Genomic DNA, 16,068 nt, shown 5'->3' with positions numbered 1-16,068 from the left:
GATTTGGTCTTGACGATCGCGTCATTCCGGACGGCGAAGAAGCTGAGGAAACCAATCCAGGATCCGGGCCACTCTGAACAAAAACTCTTCTTCAGCCGGCGACCTCCGCATTGCAAGACCTTAGGGCGTTGGATCACGTATTGGATTTGGCCATGGACTGAGGAATCAAATCGGAGTACGGACTGGTTTTGGGGAAAGCACGGGAGATCGGACAGCTTTGATTCGATCTGGAAAGGACCACGTCTGGTTTTGTTGTACTAGTACTGTAATTGTTTACTTCCACCTCTGGATCCGGTCAAAAAAAGAAATTTATTTCCACTTCTGGATAATTTTTCTTCCATGTTGATTCAAATTTGCTTTGACCTACCCGTACAAAAGTGTCCAGTAAACTGCATATTATAATTATGAGCATGAAAATGTTGCTGACGTTCCCTGGAAGGCCAACCGTTGGGAATTTCCTATTGGACGCTCGTTGCGTCAAAGTGTCACCCTTTCGCACAGACCTGCCGATCGAGCGATGTCATGGGCCGGCCCATTTAACCTGTTTGCAGTGTTTCCGGTTTTGGGAACCTTCTAGAGTTTTCCAGACAGGTTTTCCGGTTTCTGGAATCTTCTAGAAGGTTCCTGAACCGGCCTTTTCTTTTTCATTTTTCTATTTCTCTTCTTTTTTGTTTTTTGTTTTCCATCTTTCCCTTTTTGTTTTCCTTTTTTCTTTTTCAATTTTTTTGGAAATTTAAATATTATTCAGAATTTCAAAAAATGTCCCTGGTTTTCAAAAAAAATTCAAAAATTCGAAAAATATTAGTGTATCAAAAAATGTTTGCGGTTTAAAAAAATTGTTCTGAGTTTCAAAAAATGTTTCTGTTTTTCAAATTTTGTTCACAAATTCAAAAAATGTTCCCGTTTTCCAAAATTTGTTCACAAATTCAAAAAATGTCCGTGGTTTCAATTTTTTTCTGAACTTCAAAAAATGTTCCTGTTTTTCAAATTTTGTTCAAAAATTCAAAAAATGTTTGGGAGTTTCAGAAAATGTTCGGAATTTCAAAAATAAATCACAAATTTGAAAAATTGTTCTCATCTTCAAAACCTTTTTGGAATTTCAGAATTTGTTCGCATTTTTCTGAAACTGTTCTGAATTTTTTTTAAATCACATTTTCAAGAAAATGTTCGAAAACGTTCTAAACTGTTCGATTTGCCGCTGCATATATGTTTTAGAGATTAGTGGTACTAGAAGATATATTTTCTGGCATCTCTGCATATATTTGTTGGCATCTGTTGTAGCTTTTTGTTTGTTAATTTGTCCAAAAATCCTGATTTTTTTTACTTTTCACATTGCATTTTTTATTATAAGAGTATGGCATTTTTTTAAGAGGATGACATTTTTATTATGAGAGGATAACAGTTTTATTTATAAAATCATGGCATTTTTATTATTGTGAGGATGACATTTTTATTATTGTGAGGATGGCATTTTTATTATTTAAGAGGATGACATTTTTTTAGAGTTGGCATTTCTTTACTGCTTTTTTGCAAAAAAAATTGGGTGCCGACTAGGAAAATGGCAATTTTTGTGGCATTTTTTTTTCTATTTTCTGTTCATAGCACTTCCGGAAAGAAAAACTATTTTGTCGATCTTTGGGCCAATTGGGGTCACCATGATCCTCCCCGCTGGGGAACGGGGGAAGTTCGCTCAAGGCTCCCTCCCAGGTGACGTTCCCCGACTATTGGGGTCCGAGCATCACAATATTGCTTCAATCAACTAGCAAATTGCTTCCAACTATGTACTTCCTCTGTCCCATAATATAAGAACATATTTGTTTCCATAACACAAATTCACTCCATCGATTACATGTTTGGTTCCAACAAAAAAGGAATTTATTCCCAAATAAATGAAACTTTGTTTCTAGATAAATGCCATCTTGTTTCATGCAACAAGCCAATTACAATAGAATATGGTAGAATTCCATGAACACGATGCCAGAACCAAACACTATGTGTTCTGGCCATACAACATTGGTCGCGATGCAAACTATTGACAAGATAGTAGCCGCGCCAGTGATCAATGAGTATGGTGATGATCAGGAGCATCAGGGATCAATTCCTTCGGTACCTGTCTAGAGGTCATCGAGCCGCTTCTGCAGAGACACGATCTGGTGCATGGGCTGCCTCCAATTGTGCCACATTGCGCGCTTTTCGGGCGTGTAAAGCCCCACACAGAAACAGAGATTATCTTCTAGTATGCTTGCGTATGGAAAGTCAAAGAAGTCCACCTTATCATGACGACAATTCAACATAAACAAAGAGTTTGCTACAAGCAATAAGTGTTATAACCCCGTATTGGCTTCTAAACTATATTTGCTATCAAGGAACTCTCCATCCAGCAAGGCGTGTATACAACAGACGGCTTCATCCAATCATCACCATCTAAGGGTAAACATTCTGGATCCTCAACCTTGGAGGCAGGGGCGGAGCTACATGCAGGCAAAACTATGCCTTGGCCCGCCCTATTCAAGAAAAAAACACTGAAGAGTGGACGGAAAGCTGGGCTCTGAGAGTAATTATTTTGTGATTTCCTTTGGCCTTGTTCCCTGTGGCCCGCCCAAAAAATTTTGGGTAGCTCCGCTAGTGCTTGGAGGTACTAAGATAGTAGGCCACTACTCTTGTGTGTGACATGTGCAGAGATATAATCTCCTTGTAATAGTGAAATCCAAGTATCCTAGAAATATAATTATGGAACTTGGAACTTTTCCTGAACACTAACTTTAGCAGGAGTAGCAGTGGTGGCATCACTGTTGTCTAAATCCCACTCCAGTTTCTCTTCTTCTTTTTGCAAGAACCTTGTTGGAGGGTGGGTTTTTTTTTGCAATTCATATAGAACAAGATAATTGGTCCAGTTAATGCGGGAAACTGGAAGGATGATGAATCCATGCCTAGGTATGTCCTTCTACCATATTATATGGTTTGGTTTTGCTCTAATAAATCTTGCAGCTATCAAGGGAAAAAAAACTATTTTTGCAAAAAGGAAAGTCACTTTGGAACACAGGTGTCAGTGAGCACTTTATTTTGAATAGTTTGAAGTTTTAGAAAATGTTTAAAGAATTTCGACATGATAATATAGATGTATAGTACAGAGGTGCAAAGTTTGATGGTGATGCGTGTTTTTTTAGCGGTGAACCTCGTGTGTACTGTTTACCTTTTAAAATCACAACTTTTTTTCATTTTTATGTGGCTCACGTGTCAACTTATTTATTTTTTTGCACGTGTCACTGTTCACCTTTCTAAGGTCATGAATTTGTCATTTAACCTAATCTTTTCTTTTTGCGGGTTCATTTAACCTAATCTGATGAACAGAGAGATGAATTTTTGCTCTCCCATCAATGACTCCGTGGCCCAATGGATAAGGCGCTGGTCTACGAAACCAGAGATTCTGGGTTCGATCCCCAGCGGAGTCGATTATTTTTTGTCAGAAATGTTATCACCAGAAAGTCATTCATCCAATTGGCCGTCCTTAATATCATTCGTCGAGGACTCCGTGGCCCAATGGATAAGGCGCTGGTCTACGAAACCAGAGATTCTGGGTTCGATCCCCAGCGGAGTCGATTATTTTTTGTCAGAAATGTTATCACCAGAAAGTCATTCATCCAATTGGCCGTCCTTAATATCATTCGTCGAGGACTCCGTGGCCCAATGGATAAGGCGCTGGTCTACGAAACCAGAGATTCTGGGTTCGATCCCCAGCGGAGTCGATTTTTTTTTGCCCTTATAGTTTTCAGGTTTTGAACTTTGAAAAGGGGAGCTACACTGATATCCTACCGTGGCAGAGCCGAAAAAATAACTTTTTTACAGGAAAATAGCAGATGTTCTGATTATGCATTAGCATACAGGGAAGGTACAGAGTAATCAGACGAAAAATAATCAATGAATCCTATAGGACAACAGAAGCTTTTGCTAACTTGAAGATCAACAACCCCAAGTTCAGAATTCACATCTAACGGGATGAAAGCACAGGCATCATTCACACAGTTCTTCGGTCATACTGCATACTACTACAGGCAAATAATAAAGGCAGTAAAAGGAAGTTCATCTAATATCAGCGTTGAGTCTCGCAACAAAACACATCTATCATGTCTGGTCCATCCATAGCTTGGCTCACTTGCGTGCTTCAGCCTTCCTCTCCTCTTTCGCTGCAAGCAGTGAGGCACAAGGTTAGAAATCAAGCAAGTGTAGAAAATAGCAGATGCAGGTAAATGTTTTGATTCTAACATAACAGGTTTGTTCAGGGTTTCAGTTTTGTACGTGTCGACTAAATACATGCCGAAGCAAAGCTAAAACAATGTTACTAGCAGCGGCAAAAGAGGGTGTACCAGCTTTTTCCTCTTCGCGCTTCTTTGCAGCTTCCTCCCTCTGCCGCCGGATCAAGGTAAGGCGATCTGCATTTGCGAAAAAGATGGGTAAAGATCACGGTTGTTTGCCCATAGTCAAAGGAACAATGCTCTGATGCTACTAAACAAAGATGCAACCACAGTAAACATCCAATGCACGAAATATATGACAACCTCATATATACTTGCAGTACATTAAAAAAAGAGAGGAAATACATTGTTTTCTATTCTTGTACTGCTTTGGGACTGAGGAAGGACACATATACTTAACGCTTAAAATGCACCAACTTCCTTAGACCTAACATGCTTAAAACCATATCATAAAATGGGCTTGCACACAAGGCTCAAGTGGGAAGGTAAGGTAAAATGGGCTTGAACATAGTAGAAGTCAATTATAATCTTGGATGTGCTGTATTGAAAAAATATATATAATGGAAAGTATGATCATAATCGTGTGCACCGAAGGGGAGAATAGTTGAGACAATCTCTCTTAACCCCTCACCTAGGTCTTTCCTAGCCTGTTCTGTCTTCCCTTCCTCCTGAAGTCTCATATAGTGCGCTCGAGCTCTCTGCTTCTCAAGCTCCTCCCTGAAAGAGCAAAAAAAATCGTAGTAATTAAAATGCACTGAAAGTAACAGTACTGCATTGGCAATGTACATTCTCTTTTCTGGATAGGCTATTAATCGTTTCAAATAGTGAATTATATATTATCATTGTTGATTATAATTACAAGCGAAGTACATACAGCAGAATAAATATAATAGCATAACATGGCATTTTTTTCTTCAACAGCCCCTGACATAAAAACATAACAAAGGGTGGAATTTCCTTGTGCAACAACACCTATAGAACCGCCAAAAAGAATGGCGAGTACTAGATAGTCCTATTATATCAGCTCACTGAAATTTCATTTTTCATTCCAGAACTTGTACCGATTGTGTCAGCAACATTTCAAGTGCACTTATAACTCGCATAGAAAGGAGATAAATATGTTTTACACAATCATCAATGGTACATAAAGAAGCATGCCCAGGAAATGCATGCACACACCTTTCACGCCTGGAGAGATCAGTTGTCCTATCAACCTGTGCAGGTGCAAAACGAGTTAGCGAATAGATATGAACTGATAAATGCTTACAAGGCCCTAACTATAACACAGTTTATGACAGGAGTGTGCATAATAACAGCCTGAAGGAGTCAAGTACATGCAGTAGAAAATTCTTATATTGGAACAGCAAATCTTCTTTCTAGAAAAGTAAACTTGTAATGTGGCCAGCCTATCCATAATCATGGACGCAGTACATTATATTTTGAAGATGAGGAGGAAACACATATTAAAAATCAGACTTACATCAACATCCTTGGCTTTAATACTCTTTGGTTTCACCAGGTTTGGATTGTCAATCTCGATGAGACCTGCAGTGCCTTTGTGTTTCTGCTAAAGTAAAAAACAGAAGCAGATTGTCACGTAAAATAAATAGTGTATACGCTGAAGGACTGAAGGATCTAGATAGAGTTTGATGTAAGTTTTTCAGGAAGAGAATAACTTACAGTCTTCTCAACCTCTTCATCGCTTTCCTCCTCAATTGACTCTTCCCTTCTGTTAGATACCTCTTGCTTCTGTTTGGTTTACAAATACAAGCCAAGAGCCAAAACAAGCATATGAGATAGTCTAGTCAAACTGATCTTACTGGTATCGTAATTGGGAAGAAATGATGCATGCAAACCTTCTTAGAAAAGGTCTTTGGGCGATCTGCTGAAGTACCAGCCTCTACATTCAGTTTCAGATGAAAACTATGAGAAGAGATTTGTAAAAGGGCCAATTCATAGGTACTCCCTCCGTTCCATAATCCTTGCTGTCGTTTTAGTTCAAAACGACGACAAGAATTATCGAACGGAGGGTAGTGCAAAATAGTGAAAGGAGGATAAAAACTGGTGTTCCGGCGGATGGCGATTCATTTGTTTAGGAAAGTAGCTGGAGCAAACCAGGAACATCTACTTGTCCAAATAATTATCATGCAGCAACACAAAGCTAGCATAACGTCAAATTTCCACCTTAATTTCAAAACTTTGGCAAAGTGTTGACAATTTTCACCTACGTACTATTGGAGTAGACAAAACCATGCCCCAGAATACAATGTTCCAGTTTACAGGAATCGTCACAAGAGCAAAAACAGATAAATAGGAACATTTTACCCACAGAGAACATTGCAAAATTAATATACCCACATTGCACAATGAATCTGAACGGAACAGTCGACAAGTGCTAAACTAATTAAGGTGCTACTTCCAATCAAAGCAGACAACCGGCCAGACAGACACACAGTTCTACAGGTGAACAAAGCAGTCATAACCGGGTCGAACAACCGAAACAATGGTCGGGAGGAACGTCCACACGCGGAATGCAGTAGCTAGTAAGCCTCGGCACCAATTAATTAGTGGAGCCGGCTCGTGGAGGATACACAAGCAAACCCTTCCCCCTTATTTTCAAAGGGTAAACTCAAGCTAACGAACCCAATAAGTGGCCAAAGCATCGAACGGATGGTCGATCGGGGCACCAAACCGTCCGATCTGCGCCTCCCACCCCAAAGGCGCGACCTTGCGGCGCCAATCGACTCCGGTACGCTCTTCAAGCTGACTAAAACAAGCACAAGCGGACCGCGCGCCCTTGACAGCGAGCGCCTCCGCCGCGCGCGCCGGCCGCCGATCGCGCAACGAACTAAGCGCCTTACATCGACCGAACAAACCGCCAGCGGAGCTCGCGAATCGAACCGGGGAAGAGTAGAGGGGGCGGGCATTGCGGCGGCGCCGTACGTACCGAGCTCCTCCTTGGAGGAGAAGGTGCGCTGCCCGGTGGGCTTGCCCTTGAACTTGCCCTTGGCCATGGGGCGCGGCTGTGGTGGCGCTGGGGAGAGGCGGCGGCTGCGGCGCGTGCGGACTCCTCGAAGCTACCCTAGCTACTTCCCAGGCTGCTTCCCGCGGGGTGGTGGGATGGTCTCTCTCTCTCCCTCTCCTGCCGTGCGGCGCCTCGGCTTTTATTGGCTCGGCGGACGGAGGAAGTGCGGAGAAGCCAGCCAGTGTCCTGGGCCCAGCCGGCTCCCCCGCGGCCGTGTCGCTTCGGGCTCCGCGCGGCCCGGCCCGGCCCGGCACGGTGCGAGTTACCGTGCGCGCTACGGTAACGGGCTCGACTTTTTTTCTTTTTCTTTTTTTTAAATGAGTTGCGACTTTTCTTACTGCGGCGACAGGCGAGAAACGCGCACGTTTTACCGGTTGGTACTTGGCACACACGCAGGTCGACGTTTATATTTATTGATTGAAATTTTTCTCTTGACCTTGTTATTTTCTTCTGCGTAAACAATGCAGGCTCGACCGATGGATTCTTGATTTCTCCGTTACAAAAAAAAAAGGAATTGACTGGCTGATGCACGGTTGGCTTTCTAGCTAGCACATGATGACGACACGTGTCCGCCGTCGTCGCTAGCTTCTTTACGTACTACCTGAGGCAGCAACAGATGCCGCCTTCCAAGGCCGAGCAGTAGGCCTTGCTCGCAGGGTAGCCGAAGAAGTTGCAGTCGTTCCTGCACGCGTCGAGGGCCGCCTGCGGCGCCGTCTTGCACGTCGGCTTGGCGACGCAGTATTTGGCCCATTGCTCTGCTGGGCCTGCACACACACACGCACAACAAACCAAGACCGAATCAGGTCACCTGGCTTCGTTTCGTTGGCAGGCTTCATCAAAACATAACAGTGTAGATATACATACACATATTATACTTCCTCTCTCCCATAATATAAGACATTATTACATTAATATACTCACATATTAGATACAATAACGTCTTATATTATGAGCACGGAGGGAGTAACATGGAAAATGAACCGATAATACCCTTTCTTTTTGTTTATAGGGCTCAATTCAAAAATCTCACAAATCAAGGTATATGGTAAAATAATGTTTATAGTTTGTAAAAGCACTCAATTAATGCACTAGTTTCATGCATGCGTCTTAAATTATGAGACGAAGGGAGTAGCATGAAAAATGAATCGATAATGTTTATAGGACTTAATTAAAAAATCTCACCAATCAAGGTAGATGGTGAAATAACTTTTATATAGTTTGTAAAAGCACTCAATTAATGCGTTATTTTCCCTCACAAATAGTGGGCTTACCAATGCATTAATTACAATACATGCATGCTTGACCAATGAATGGCCAAAACTCTAGCACCATTGGTGAGTTTTCTCTTAATCCTTGCATACAGCAATTTAATGCATCTTATAATTTGAACATATGATGGGAGAAATACAACTGAGACTTATAACATGAAAGAACCAAAATTTTGAGGTAAGCCCTATAAACCATAGAGATAGTATGTCGACGATGAGGTTAAAGAAAACGGTCCGATGCGCACGCACGCACACGTACGTACCTATGTCCCTCCCTGCCGCGTGGCACGAGAGGAGAGCGGCGGACATCACGAGGAGGAGAGACACCAAGCACACAGGCGTCGCTTTCTTGTTCATGGTGAGCGCCATGAGGAGACTTCTTTTCTCTCCTATGCCCGCCAGCGTCTCTAGCTATGAATACAGTGCTCTTGTGTACGGGCATGGGGTTTATATAGGGAGGGGGCGACCGGATCTTGAAGATCAACTCCTTTACTCTTATATTTCTCTCCTTATTAAATGTCAATATTCTCCTATTTATATCGACATTAATTAGTACTACACCAGATCACGTCCATTAATTCCTTAATCAATGATTTCCTCATGTTTTCTGCAAAAAGTAGGGAGTACAAGAATATGTTTAGTACCGTGCATCGTCGTCATCAAAGTTGTATGTTGCAAAAAAACAATGTTATTTTGTAGGACGGAGGTAGTAAGTTCCACGTTTCACATATTTGAAAATAGACTGAATTCCAGTTTTTACTCCCTACTTTGATAATATTGACAATAATTACCCTCTACTTTGATATTTGAAAATGACGACGTGGCAAGCCACATGTACTTGATGCTCGGGACCCACATGTCAAATTGTTATTTGTACTTTGATATTTTTATCAGCAATTTCCCCCGTGTATGAATCTATCAATTTGCGCCATTTGGTCATATAAAAGTAATGTGTTGCGGCACTTTTACAAAAATTCTGTTGTGCGTCATTTATCATGTTATGGTGATCGACTGGTTGAAACCATGGGTCCTAGCTTCGGTCATCGGCTTCCCAGCACTCCAACTAAGAGCTTGGCAAGTGTTGTGAATAGCGACAAGGTGCGTGCCTAGAAGCGGCGGCGGCGTGCCGGCTTGGTTTCACGTTCGATGGGCCCAACATATTCAACACGGTGTTGGTGCCCTTTGGCGCATGCACCACCACACCATCCTCTCAGATATCCCATACAAGCTCGTCTGGTGTTGGACTGAGTCTGAAGTCTACAACGCCACTTCTCACTACTCCGCCATGTTTATTGGCTCGTTGTCGGACTTGCACTGGTGGCTAACTTGGAAAACTTGGGCGCCTCTGAACACCAAGATATTCATGTGGCTGGCTGCCCAAGTCCGGTGCTGGACCACGGAAAAGGGTCACGCGCCATGGCTTGCCTCATGCCAAGTGTTGCCTCCTTTGCGACCAGGAGCCAGAGAGCATGCAACAACTCCTGGTTGGATGCTCCTTCTCTCGCTAGCTATGGTACGAGTTCCTCGCATGGTGCCGTTCCACCATTGCTCCAACCCACCCAACGTCCTCTTCTCGGAGTGGTGGCTCGATGCCTTGGCCACGTCCCCTTCCTTCTATCGAAAAGGGCTCTCTTCCCTCTTCCTTCTGACGTCATGGAACCTACGGGAGCATCAGCATGGATGCGTTTTTGACGGTCTACAACCCTCCTTGAGCCATTTCCTATAGTTCATCATGGACGAAGCTCGGCTATGGGCACAAGTAGGGGCTTTTGGCTTGGCCAACATCGTCAGGAGTAGTCAGCATGTCATACTTCGTATTCCTAACCCCCTTTCTCTCCACTTCATTTCTTTGAGACCTTATAACTTGTTCTACTCTTCTATCAATGAAAAGATACGCAAGCTTTGCTTTTTTGTGAAAAAAGTAGACGATCCAAAAGTTTCCTCCTCCTCGCTGAGGTTTTTATACGGGATAAATAATAGGAATGGTCAGCATTTTTTCTATTAGTCCATGTGTATTAACCACAAAACCTTTGTTACTATGTAAACTTCGTAGCGCATGGTCAATGCTTTTGGACACACCATGATAGACAGTGGCACGACATTGCTTTTTCTTACATGGCATAGCCTTTTTTTAGAAAACTACGATATGTCCATCAATTGTCTAGTACAAAGAACACCAGAAGTAAGAATTACATACATGTCCGTTGACCACCTAGCGACGACTACAAGCACTGGAGCGAGCCGAAGGTGCGCCGCCACCATTGCCCCTTCCTCTTTGGAGTCGGGAAAACATTGTTGTAGTAAATAGTCGGAAAGTCGTCGTGTTAAGACCAGAACAGCAACCACCGCCGTTGAAAAGAAGGCTAGATCGAAAGGATCCAACCTGTAGACACATAGACGTAGGCGAACAAGGACAGGATCCATCCACCAAAGACAAACATCAATTTTCGATTCTTGATTGATTCATCTTCACAGGAAAATTATAAAGGAAAGAACAAACAGAGCCTACATTTTTAAGGAAAACAATTTTTGTAGGGGAAAACAAACTTACCCTGTTAATTTTCGAGACACGCTTGAGAAATAGGTAGCGTAGCCGGCCCGTCAGCTGAGCAAACAAAAACGATTCGCTTCATGGCTCTGCCCCTATCAGAACCCAAAATTACAGCGAATCCGCCACCGAGCCCCCAACTCGCATCATCCTCTCTCGCCCCGCTCGCTTTGGCCCCTCTCCCCTCTCACGCTCGCTCGGCTCCTCTGTTAGGTTTTCCCCCACCCCACCCAAGCGCGCCGCCGGCTTTCTCCCTCCTCCAACTCCGCCCCACGCCCTCGCCGCCGGCTGTCTCCGCCGCCTCCGCAACGCCCCTAGCCGCTCGAGCCCGAGCCCTCCACGTCCCTCGCCGCCGTCCCCCGACTCCGCCCCGCCCTCGCCGCCAGACGCCGGTGAGTTCCTCAGCTCTCTCTTCTCGTCCCGTCTCCACCAACACTCTTCTCCACATCTCTCTGCCTCCTCTCCCGTGCGTTATCGCTCTAGTGTGAATTGCTAGTTTGGACTGGTGGCTGCCAGTGAAACAATTTTGTATGGTACTGGCACTGTCAATGCTTAGTATGGTTTTGTTGGTACAGCCAATGCTCCTGCTAGTGTGAATTGGCTGCTGCTACTAGTTCGGTTGCTTGATGTGCTTCTGTATGGTGTGTGGTAGATAGTGGCTATCGTGACATCAGATTAGCAATTCATCTTTGAGTCAGATTTTAGACTCTGGTTGACCTTTTGGATCAGTGTACTGTCTGTTGCAGTTCCGACTGCTGGAGATAGCACGTGTTCTATTTCCCTGCAATTGGTCTTTGCGTAAGTGAACAGGAGTAGAAGAGGCAAGCTGATAACCCTATTTATCAATTTTTTCCTTTTCAGTTTCAATCATGGCACGCCGAGGATTGATGGAGCAGGACCTAACCAAGCTTGATGTCACCAAGCTCCACCCGCTGTCACCTGAAGTCATCTCGCGCCAAGCGACCATCAACATTGGTACTGATACCATCCTTTTGGCAATGTTTAATGTCAAGTAGTAATCAGTGTGGAGAATTCATAGGCGTACAGCATTACAAGCTATGTGGATTGTCCCTCGTTAGCTAATGAGCTCTGCGCGTTTAGTGTGGTGCAATTCACTGTGGAATGGTTCCTATTTACTGTCATATGTTTGCTGGTGATGCTTATTTTACACATATTATTCAGACTGGAGTGTCTTTTGCATGATGCCCCTTATTTTTCTGATACATAGATAATTACATGTTGGAACCATTATCTTTTCCTCTGATACATAGACAGTTACATGTTGGAACCATTATCTTTTCTCTTTATGCACCTGTTTAAGCATTTCCACCATACTGAAGTCTGACGTTGCTTTTTGGTTGCGCTTAATCCTTTTGTGAGTGCATGGGGGAAGCAATACGATTATTTTAAGATAATCTGATGGACCACATGTTACCTTAAGTGATGCACATGAAGGGTCTTTTATTTAAGACTAAATAAATATCTATGCAAAATCCACAGTTTTGGAAAATGTCATTGGAACTCTTAATACCTGGGGGCTTTGATGGAGCAAACTTTTCATTAGTATAACAAGTTACTTTGTTTGCAATTTTGATTTGTGAACCATCACTTGCTCTTGTTTGCTTTTTTATCTATATTTTTCTGTGGTATTTGGGTCATATCTGAATTTTGGGTGACTTTATGCGGGGGCATAATATTTACGATCTTCATGTTACACCTCAGGTACAATTGGTCATGTGGCCCATGGAAAGTCTACTGTTGTGAAAGCTATATCTGGAGTTCAGGTATCATTCATTCCGGTGGCCATATTTTCTTTCCAAGCCTTATCACATTGAGCAGTAGCTCTTCTGAGTTTGCCATACTACTCAAATATGCCATGCTTAGATTGCCTTTTGGTATTTGAACGAGTAAACTAACCTAGCACTTGCTAGGAATGCACTGCAGATTTCTTTAAACCTGATAAAAGTTTGGTCTTGGAATTACTATTAAAAATATAAGTGCTCTAGTTTCTTGGCTTGAGTAATGGCACTGTTGTAGTTCATGCTTCTTTGCCTTTGTTTTTTACAATAATTTCTAGAATGATTAGTAACTGATGAATGTTGATGTGCACATTCTTTTTCATATGGAATTTCTTTATTATTATTCTTGTTTTCTGATTTCTTTGTTTTGATTTGTAGACTGTTCGCTTCAAGAATGAGCTTGAACGTAACATCACTATCAAGCTGGGCTATGCTAATGCAAAAATATATAAATGCGAGGATGACAGATGTCCACGACCAATGTGTTACAAGTATGCTGAATTTCTTATCTTTTTTTACATGATTAGCTTCTATGACTATCAGCCTCTTCACAATTTAGAGCAAAGAACTTCAGGGGGCACTGTTCTGTACTCCTATAAATTATTAAACTTGTATGTCACATGATTGTTTTCTAGTGAATACAATGTAAAACTCATGATTGAAATCTCAAACTTGACCTTCAGAAATTAGTCAATGTGATTATTTACAAGGTTTTAAGCTCTTTTACATTATTTGACTTTTATTTCAATTATATAAAGGGCTTATGGAAGCGGAAAAGAAGATACTCCTGCCTGTGATGTTCCTGGGTTTGAAAACACCAGGATGAAGCTCCTGAGACATGTTTCCTTTGTTGATTGCCCGGTATGACGAAGCCCTACCCTTTTGCTGTCATGAATGTTCCCTTCTACAGATCTAGTACATGAATGCTTACACTGATCATTTCTTGCCGTACCCAAGTGATTAGTAACATTTTGCACCCTACAGTTTTATTTGCTGTCAATTATGATCGTGAGGTTTCCCTTGCATCACCATAGATGATAATGGCTGTTTACACTAATAAGTGCATTCCCAATTATTCAACTGAATTATTATATGAATTGGGAAGTCATCAGAGTTATCTGATCAATCATTAGATATTCTTTTCATTAGTTGAACTTGAATATGATATTACATAATTGTTTTATGTATTTACAATATCTACCTTGTTGAACAGGGCCATGACATTCTCATGGCTACAATGCTTAATGGAGCAGCTATCATGGATGGAGCCTTGCTTTTGATAGCAGCAAATGAAAGCTGCCCACAACCCCAGACATCCGAGCATCTTGCAGCTGTTGAAATCATGCGTCTCCAGCATCTCATAATTTTGCAGAATAAGATCGATCTTATCCAGGAAAGCGCAGCAATGAACCAGCATGAAGCAATCCAAAAATTTATCCAGGTCACTACTGTGTGTTATTGCCCGTGTTATAAATACATGTATTCCCTTTCATGGTTTGATCTTTTTTACTACCATCTGTGCAGGGCACTATAGCTGAAGGTGCTCCTGTGGTGCCAATATCTGCACAGCTGAAGTACAACATTGATGTGATCTGCGAATATATTATTAAGAAAATCCCCATTCCAGAAAGGAACTTCACTTCACCTCCCAACATGATTGTTATTCGCTCCTTTGATGTCAACAAGCCTGGTTCAGAGGTTGATGAAATTAGGGGTGGGGTAGCAGGTGGCAGCATCCTCAGGGTATGTATGCAGATCTCAGTCCTGGTACAGAATTCGATCATGAGAGCTCTGGCTGTAAACATAAACTGAATGTCGATTCTTATTACAGGGAGTCCTCAGGGTGAACCAGAATATTGAAGTTCGCCCTGGCATTGTCATGAAGGATGAGAGTGGCAACATCAAATGCACCCCAATCTATTCGAGGATCGTCTCGCTCTACGCAGAGCAGAATGAACTCCAATTTGCTGTGCCAGGAGGGCTTATCGGTGTGGGAACCACCATGGATCCAACTTTGACTCGTGCCGACAGGCTGGTTGGCCAGGTTCTAGGAGAAATCGGGTCACTTCCCGACGTATTCGTGGAGCTTGAGGTTTGTCGAATCTTTCTTGCTTAATGATTTTGGCCAAACAAGTGATAGCCGTTAATGACATCCTTGGACATTTCTCTGCAGATCAACTTCTTCCTTCTCCGAAGGCTGCTGGGTGTGAGAACGAAGGGTACAGAGAAGGCAGGGAAGGTCTCCAAGCTCACCAAGGGCGAGATCCTGATGCTTAACATTGGATCCATGTCCACCGGCGCCCGTGTGGTGGCCGTGAAGAACGATCTCGCCAAGCTCCAGCTCACCGCGCCCGTCTGCACTAGCAAAGGCGAGAAGGTGGCCCTGAGCCGCCGTGTCGAGAAGCACTGGCGCCTCATCGGATGGGGCCAGATCCAAGCTGGCGCGACGCTCGAAGTCCCACCATGCCCGCTCTGAAGCACACCCCCATCCGAGTGAAAAACCGCAGCTTGTGAAACAAGAGAGGCGAAATGTGGGAGGGCAGAGAGCTCCTAGGTACAATTTTTGTGAGATGGAGGAGAAAACATAACGAGTCCGAAAGTCTCATCTTTGCTGGATTTATCTACGCTACTAGTTTGCTTCTTTCTGTTTGTCGGAATTTAGGGTATGTTATACTTGCCATGTTATCGTGGTGGTTAGTAGGCGAGGAACCTGCTAGTTTGGTTCAGATTTACCTAATTATCTTGTCTATCACATTGACTCCATTATGCCTTGCGTTGAGAAGATTAAACCAAATTTTACTCGCTTTCTTTTTGTCTGCAATGCTGTTCCTTGCCAACATGCAGTATGCGATCGGAAACAACAGATTTTGTTTTAGAAAAGTTGGGCAACAGATTTTGTTTTGAGAAAGTTTGACTATAGGCGAACAAATACTGTATTCTTCCTGGAAAAAGAAAAGAAATTCCAGTTACCAGTCACCAGCACATGGTAACGTTTATTTCTTTCGAACAGAGAAGTAGCATCAGCTGCTAGGGTTCAAGTGCTGGTGCTTGCATTATTTCTGGATTTCTTTCGAACTTCAAACAGAGAAGTAGCATCAGCTGCTGGTGTTCTAAGTCCTGGTGCTTGCATTATTTCTGGATTTCTTTCGAACTTCAAACAGTGAAGTAGCATCAG

General features: G+C 42.8%; 2 protein-coding genes, 1 long non-coding RNA gene and 3 other non-coding genes across 6 annotated transcripts; 4 read left to right on the top strand and 2 right to left on the bottom strand.

Moving 5' to 3' along the window:
- Positions 1-3,379: 3,379 nt before the first annotated feature.
- Positions 3,380-3,452, top strand: TRNAR-ACG (transfer RNA arginine (anticodon ACG)). Its single transcript has one exon. It is a non-coding gene; the product is annotated as a tRNA-Arg (tRNA).
- A 74-nt stretch (positions 3,453-3,526) lies between these two features.
- Positions 3,527-3,599, top strand: TRNAR-ACG (transfer RNA arginine (anticodon ACG)). Its single transcript has one exon. It is a non-coding gene; the product is annotated as a tRNA-Arg (tRNA).
- Positions 3,600-3,673: 74 nt separating this feature from the next.
- On the top strand, positions 3,674-3,746 carry TRNAR-ACG (transfer RNA arginine (anticodon ACG)). Its single transcript has one exon. It is a non-coding gene; the product is annotated as a tRNA-Arg (tRNA).
- Positions 3,747-3,827: 81 nt separating this feature from the next.
- On the bottom strand, positions 3,828-7,385 carry LOC125537330 (uncharacterized). Its single transcript, XM_048700639.2, has 8 exons — positions 7,201-7,385; positions 6,110-6,153; positions 5,934-6,002; positions 5,734-5,817; positions 5,433-5,467; positions 4,885-4,970; positions 4,365-4,430; positions 3,828-4,184 (listed from the first exon to the last, which is right to left on the bottom strand). The coding sequence occupies exons 1-8, from the start codon at positions 7,265-7,267 to the stop codon at positions 4,150-4,152; spliced, it is 486 nt and encodes a 161-aa protein (XP_048556596.2). The 5' UTR covers positions 7,268-7,385; the 3' UTR covers positions 3,828-4,149.
- Positions 7,386-7,675: 290 nt separating this feature from the next.
- Positions 7,676-8,964, bottom strand: LOC147992160 (uncharacterized). The gene is made up of 2 exons (XR_015615119.1): positions 8,810-8,964; positions 7,676-8,042 (listed from the first exon to the last, which is right to left on the bottom strand). It is a non-coding gene; the product is annotated as an uncharacterized LOC147992160 (long non-coding RNA).
- A 2,287-nt stretch (positions 8,965-11,251) lies between these two features.
- Positions 11,252-15,701, top strand: LOC125524994 (eukaryotic translation initiation factor 2 subunit gamma). Its single transcript, XM_048690023.2, has 9 exons — positions 11,252-11,486; positions 11,956-12,069; positions 12,817-12,878; positions 13,272-13,384; positions 13,652-13,754; positions 14,107-14,334; positions 14,418-14,636; positions 14,725-14,985; positions 15,067-15,701. The coding sequence occupies exons 2-9, from the start codon at positions 11,964-11,966 to the stop codon at positions 15,367-15,369; spliced, it is 1,395 nt and encodes a 464-aa protein (XP_048545980.1). The 5' UTR covers positions 11,252-11,486; positions 11,956-11,963; the 3' UTR covers positions 15,370-15,701.
- The last annotated feature ends 367 nt before the right edge of the window (positions 15,702-16,068 follow it).

The sequence above is a fragment of the Triticum urartu genome, chromosome 1A (assembly GCF_056163025.1).
Source record: "Triticum urartu cultivar PI428250 chromosome 1A, HENAU_Tu73, whole genome shotgun sequence".
NCBI lineage: Eukaryota > Viridiplantae > Streptophyta > Magnoliopsida > Poales > Poaceae > Triticum > Triticum urartu.
Note: the sequence above shows the minus strand (reverse complement) of the source record. Positions and strands in the feature narration are given on the sequence as shown.

Bases quoted from the DNA above. Each gene is read 5' to 3' on its own strand.
- LOC125537330 (XM_048700639.2), bottom strand. From the start codon at position 7,267: ATGGCCAAGGGCAAGTTCAAGGGCAAGCCCACCGGGCAGCGCACCTTC. The intron at 4,431-4,884 runs GTGAGGGGTTAA...TCGCAAATGCAG, and splicing joins ACAGGCTAGGAAAGACCTAG to ATCGCCTTACCTTGATCCGG. The intron at 4,185-4,364 runs GTACACCCTCTT...CACTGCTTGCAG, and splicing joins GCGCGAAGAGGAAAAAGCTG to CGAAAGAGGAGAGGAAGGCT.
- LOC125524994 (XM_048690023.2), top strand. From the start codon at position 11,964: ATGGCACGCCGAGGATTGATGGAGCAGGACCTAACCAAGCTTGATGTC. The intron at 12,070-12,816 runs GTACTGATACCA...GTTACACCTCAG, and splicing joins CCAAGCGACCATCAACATTG to GTACAATTGGTCATGTGGCC. The intron at 12,879-13,271 runs GTATCATTCATT...TTTGATTTGTAG, and splicing joins AAGCTATATCTGGAGTTCAG to ACTGTTCGCTTCAAGAATGA.